Source organism: Typopeltis vanoorti, chromosome 24 (genome assembly GCF_054136105.1).
Source record: "Typopeltis vanoorti isolate ZY-2024b chromosome 24, IOZ_Tvanoo_1.0, whole genome shotgun sequence".
Lineage (NCBI taxonomy): Eukaryota > Metazoa > Arthropoda > Arachnida > Uropygi > Thelyphonidae > Typopeltis > Typopeltis vanoorti.
In genome coordinates this window covers 21,005,915-21,012,737 of record NC_143572.1, presented here as the reverse complement: position 1 = coordinate 21,012,737, position 6,823 = coordinate 21,005,915, and the positions used below count along the sequence as shown (strand labels likewise).

The 6,823-nt window shown below is 32.5% G+C and overlaps 1 protein-coding gene across 2 annotated transcripts in view; it reads right to left on the bottom strand.

Annotated features, from left to right (window-relative positions):
* Nucleotides 1-326: 326 nt before the first annotated feature.
* LOC150092985 (mucosa-associated lymphoid tissue lymphoma translocation protein 1-like) overlaps nt 327-6,823 on the bottom strand; it is a 228,003-nt gene continuing 221,506 nt past the window's right edge. For both annotated transcript variants that reach the window (XM_090413823.1, XM_090413824.1), the window contains exon 16: nt 327-955. In XM_090413823.1, the coding sequence (XP_090269949.1) occupies nt 731-955 (225 nt within the window). In that variant the 3' untranslated portion in view covers nt 327-730. The remainder of the gene's footprint in view (nt 956-6,823) is intronic.

Here is a 6,823-nt window from a genome sequence, read left to right as displayed (position 1 = left end):
AAAGATCTGCCACTTGACAGTTAATGATGGTTTAAAATACTTAAAAACTGCATGATTAATTACTTTTGATAAAAATCAAAAAACCATGTGCTTAATTATAATTTATGAAAGACTTTTTACTGTGCATACTTGTTTCTTTACTATATTTTTTAAATTACATTATTATAAATGTAATTATTAAATTAAAGAAATGAGATCTGTTTTGCATGCAATATCAAAGTGCACAATGGATATGTACTTTTTTTTTTTTTTTTTTTTTAGTTACAAGATCATATATCTATTAATGAGATGTTTTGGAAAATAAGATAAAGTAAAATAAGATAAGATAAGATAATTTGGAAAATTTAGCAGTATAAGATAAAAGTAATTACATGCTTGTTCAAATACAAAACTTAATTTATAAGAACTTCACACATTTTCTTTACAAAATAAAAACAGGAAACTTAACAGACAACTGCATATCATTAATGCAGTTAATTACAGTCCTTTTGCATTCATGATTCAGGTATGTGCATATAATAACTACAACTGTTTCTGCTATCTCTCTCTCTCTCTTCTTGAAAACAAATCGTGTCTGGACTAGTTGAAAATACTTTCACTGGATCTCTTCTGAGCTCTCTGGCTTCCTGTATTGTGGAGTTTCACGGTGTGGTATTTACACTTACATAATTAAAAAAGTATGTTCACCAAAAAAAGTTAAAAATAAATGACTGTATTCTGAAAAAAAAAATCACATAAAATCAACAAAACTAATTAGATCTTCAGAATATTCACTAATATGTCCGGACACATGAACAACTTCATCACATATGAAGTCTTTTTTTATGCCACAAGAATAGTCTTGTTCTTTATATAGTTTAGCTTGGGCAATCCCAGGCTGTTTAATACCAATATTTATATTCCATTCTTTGTTAGATGGTACATGCAAAATCTCAATTCTTCCCTTTAGATCCCCCTAAAAATAATAAGAGTTTGTAAAGATCTTTATACAGACTTAGAAATAATATTAGTTAATTTTTATATCAGTGAAAAAAAACCAATCAAATTTTTATGCTTTTATATGAAAATAAGTAAAAAATAAGGATATTTAAATTTAGGTATAAATTAAATAAATAAAATTAGGTATACAAATGATGTGATTTGTGACATTTTAAAGAAAACCATAAATAGGAAATTTGTTTGGACCAAAAGGAAAACTAAGAAGAAGAAAAAAAAAAAGCTTATTTACATGACTGCCCAATACAATGAATAGCTCACAATTCTACAGCATTACGCTAACAATGTTTTCATGAAAGCTGAAATGATACTTGGACATATTATCATGTTTTTCATTTGTATGATACTTCCTCATCCCCTTTCTTGGGGATGAGGAAGTAGAGAAGATTCAAAGGCAATTGACCAAGATAGTGAGTGGTCTGTGGAATGTTCCCTATGAGGATAGACTGAAAGTGTGTGGATTGCAGAAGTTGATTGATAGGAGAAAAGAGGAGATATGACAGAAACATTTAAGTTGCTTAAAGGGTTTTATAGGATAGATGGAGGAAATGTTTCAGCACTTGGCTAGAGGGACCAGAACAAGGGGTCATCCCTGGAAGTTGAATAAAGGTGTGGTCAGTAGGGTTGTGAGGACTAGATTTTTTGCTTGGAGAGTGGTGAATCAGTGGAATAGGATGCCAGAGTCGGTTGTGAGTGCCTTGTCTGCTAACAGGTTCAAGGAGAGGTATGATAGATTGGGTCTCCCGTGATGAGTCTTCGGACTCCATGGAGGTGCCCGTATAATAATAATAATACCGTATTTTTTGATAGATAACACGCCCGTTATTTATACAAAAAAGTCTAAATTCGTTAAAAATGAACATGTGCGGTATACATTTGAAAGGTATGAAAGGTAAATCAAATGTAATAACAAAACTAAGGTAGAAGTATTACTTAATATTTATTGAACACACTATTCAAATCCAAAAAAATATCAGACTCAATATTGAAAGAATCAATTGCGTTAAAAATTTCATTTGGTATTTCTTCAGCTTCATAATCATTGTCACTGGACACCACTGCATTCCCTTGTGCTTTAATGAAACCATTTCTAACACAGTTTTCACTTACAACAGCCCAACTTTCTACAATCCACGTAACTATATCTTTATATGATGTTCTTTTCATCTGCTCTGTTTTGATATATTCATGGATGCCATTCATCATCCAGTCTTCCCACTTAGTGCAAATTGTCTTTGAATGGCTTATTTACTACAAGATCAAGGGGTTGGAGTTTTTTTTGTTAAACTACCTGGAATGATGGCCAATTTGGAATACTTATTGTTTTAACTTCTACTGTCGTGTGTGCCCTACACGAATCCAACACTAACAAAGATTTTGGGTTGAAAAATGCCATTTTTCTCTTTCGCCACACATTCTCCAACCAAAATTTCATAACCTCCGAATTTATCCAACCTTTATCATTAGCAGTAACAATAATATCTTTGGAATCACAACCTTCTGAAACAGTCATTCTTTTGAAAATCACCATTGGTGGGCAGTTTGGAACTATCTGCAGTTACGCAGAGAACCACAGTAAAGTTAGACCTTTTGTGCCATTGTAGCAACTGAAACCTCTTTGCTCCCTTCAGATTTACACTCCTAGAACTAGGCATGTTAAAACTTACGGGAACCTCATCCATATTCCCAAAGTGACAAGCATCAACCCCACACAAGTTTTCTCTCAGAAACAAACGAAATTTAGCTACTTTCGCTTTTGAAATTTTGTCCAACACTAGTGGAGGAGTGCACATTTAAATTGTTTCTCTTCATAAATCCAAAAACCCAAGATGGGTAGGCCTTCAAATCCTTTATATTATTGTTTTGCACAATTCTTTTTGATTCCTGCAGCACACGGACAGTAGATATTCTCATACCTTTAGCTCTTTCACTAACAACCCAATCAAACAGTTTTTTCTATGGTTGGCCACAAGCACCTTCTAAACCTCATAGCATGTTTCCTCGTTATGTAAACATTTCAGGACTGTTTAAGCCTTTTGCTATTCACAAACACTACTTTCTCCAAGACTGAACAATCTACCAGTTTCACGATTCCCTTTTTCCTTTGCTACTTCTACCACTTCATGCTCGAACTTCGCTGTGTAGGATTTTCTCCGAGAAGTACTTCTGTCTTCCATGTCAACCACTGCTACTAGCAACGCACGTGTTTTTAAAGAATTCCTCCATTCTCTGTCTGTACTCCCTAACTCTACCGCTAGTTGGCGCATGTGCGTTATCTATACAGCAAAAGGAGATGAAAATGTTGGGGGTGCGCGTCATCTATCGAAAAATACGGTAATACTGTTATGTTAATGATGCTAACTTTTTTATAATATAATGCTAATAACGTTACATCATCATGAGGACACTCAAATTTCATGACAATACATCTCACTATTCATACAAAAGATGTCTCAGGAGCAATCTGTCGAACTTCATAAGTTACTTCCATGAGTGATTTTTAAACAAAAAAAAAATCACTTTTTTTATCACTACTTGTTTATATCAAGTGGGGCGGTTTTATGATATTGCCACTAGTAATATCATAAAATTCATTGCATCACTGATTGACAGCACACATATTGTAATCTAGTTCTCATGAGCATTCCTAGAGTTTGCGATCAGCATTCTGTTGTGTGTTATTCATCTGACTGTGTTTAACTGTGCAATTTTAATGAAAAGATGCCACTAAGTTTTTAAATGAGGAGCATGCTAACATCCATTCATTTACAACTCCAGATATGCTGCTAAGGGAAAGTAATGATAATGATTTTCCAACTACATCATCCCAAATCAACAAGTTTTTATGTGGGAAACTAGATCATTTAGTGTCATTTTCATAATTTAATAAATCAGTTTCTTTTTTTTTTTTTATCATTTCATTACTGAAGTGCCATATTTTAGTTTCGTGGCCATTTTGTCATGGCCGCAGTTCATGACAATAAACCGTGGGAAATTATAATCTACTTAGCTCATAAAAGCAGAGGTCTACTGTAGATAATACTAATATATAAAAATTGAGAAAAGAAAAGACAGTAAACTGTCTAAAATTCTGCATGCTGATATGAATATTTTATGTTATCACGTACTGTGGTCTCCTGCTTAAATGGCATAAAGCATCCCAACGCTTCAGGACAGTTAACTGAAAAACTGGATAATCCTGAATTACATTCTTTTGTGGGAGAAACAATTTAATGACTTTGAATGTAAACATCTTCTACTGTACTTATTTTAATATTCCTCCAGTCTTTCAATGTGCTCCTGCTAACATCTACATCATGAGTAACTATTATGAATGGTCCACCATTATCACTCTTCCTAAGACTTTTTTAATTTATTCATGCAACATACCACTTTTTCTTTTCTCACATATTTTAGAATTTATTTTCCATATCAGGAAGTAAGCAAATATTACAAAAGCAAAACCCAACTTATGTATATTTGGGGGACCACTTTTCTTTTACAACTCAAACGGCTAAGAAAGGAACTACATGTAATTATAGCATTTCATTTTCAAAATAAAATAAAAAAATAAAAAAAAAATTGATGAAACCTCAATGCTGAATGGTCTATGACAGACCAAAGCATATCTTTATGAACGGATTACATACTAAATACAGATTGCCTTTAAGGCTACCAATAATAATGATTCTGATTTAGTGAAAGTTTGACAGGTCTGACAACAGGCAAGAGTAGTGAATTCGTTTTCAGTTTACCTGAAAAGTGCACACAAGAGTACAAACTGAACCTTGTGGACACTTTTATGGGAGGAGTAATGTTATGTAAGTAAATCAACTATCTTATGTAAATTGTATCATATCTATTAATTTTCAGAGTATATAACTGTATTGGTTATCCTACTGAGCAAGCAAATGTTCTAAAAAGAAGTGAAAGAAGTGCAGAGTAATAACACCTGATAAGTTGTGAATAGGGTTTGCAATTAGATGTTTAATTGTCTCTCTGGTCATTCATGAGTATGTGCACATGGATCTTATTTCAATCATTTTTTATTCTACGACTTCTTTTCTCTGAATGCAAACCCTATTCACAGCTTAGCAGGTGTTATTATTCTGCACTTCTTTTTTCTTTTCAGAAACTCAGCAAATGTGCAAACAAGCAGACTTCAAGGCTATCTACACCCACTTTCCTATTGAAAAGGATTAAACTAAATTTATTATACCCACTTTCCTAAATGCTCATCTCTATACCACTTTTCAATACAAAAGATAATATTTTTGTGTCTCGTGAGTATCATGTACAACTTTTTAGCAAAAAAATAAAAAAAATAAATAAAATAAAAAAATAAAATCATTTATTTAATTAGTAGTTTTGTACAACTTTTTGTATACTTCTTCAAATTATAAAACAAATAGGAAAACAGGTATTCACAGATAAATTTCTTGTTACTATAGTAACGAGATGTCAGATGGCTCACTGTTGCAATGTGCTGTATAACTTTTCTCATAGTCTAATTCATTAATATGCAGGTCTTTTACACATGCTACCCATAGTTAATTTACGATGAGATATTGCTTTTATTACACTGTGCTGGACATTGTATCATTTTGCTCACTTCTTTAAATATACGCACATAACTGTTGAATTATATGCAAGGCATTGCTGTCAGTTGCCAATATACTTGGTGTTTTTCTATGGTGATGTGAAATGCCAGTCCCCATTTTTGATCCACATCCTCGACATATTCTTTTTGATAAATTTCTCCAGATCAACCCATCTGTCTAATATAAAAAGTGCTGAATGTACAGAAGATTTTGTACACTCCTGGTCATTTAAGAGATGGGTGAGGTTGTTTCCATGATCTTAGAATCAGGAATTTTTTTAGTGGTCTAAAGGCAAATTTTAAGTTGTTTTTTGTAGTAGAATTTTTGCTATTTTATTTGCAACATTTTTTTATGTAAGGTAAAAAAAAAAAACAGCATCTTTGTCATCATCATCATCATCATCATGTAGTTGTATATGCCCTGGAATGTGTGATGGTCTATTTAAGATGCTAATTAATAGTAGTTCTAAAATCTGAGACTGTATCCATTTTAGGAGGATGTCTTTAAGACAAGTTATTTCTTTTTCTCTTTTGTTATCATTACTAAATATTGCAATGGCTCTGTCTCTGAGTGTTCTGATAATGCCTTGTTTTCATGCAGGGTGGTGGTGTGACATGGCATGTAGATATTCAGAGTGAAGAATTTATGGAGACACAACACATGTTGTGTCTCCATAAGTTCTTCACTATGAATGCTGATACTGAGTAATCTTAAAAGAAAGCATGTTGATATTGTCCAGTATTGAGTTTTTTCTATAGATTTCCATGATTTTCTACTGAGATAAGAACACCTAGGAAGGAAGAAAATTAGATTTTCTGGTTTAAGTTGAGAAATTTTCTGTTGAGGAATTCTGTAAAATCGTGGAGGGTTTCTTTAGAACCTGGTGAAATGACAAAGAAGTCATTGATGGCTGTTTATTCAAATGTCTCCATGTACTTATTTGTTGAACTGCAGTGAAATGGATATACCCATGGCCAGTCTTTCTGTATGTTCATAATGGAGGTCTTGAAACTTGAAGAAAGTGTTCTCTATATAATGTTTCAAGAGTTTGGCAGTATTAGGTGGAAAAATATCTTCTAAGATTAACTCCAACCATTTTAAGAGAAGTTAAAGTTTAAAGTCTTTGTAGTTTTTTTTTATATACATTAATATTTTTCCGACATTTGAAGACAGAAGAGTACATAAATATTTACTCTTCTGTTAACATCTCATTAATATATTCAACA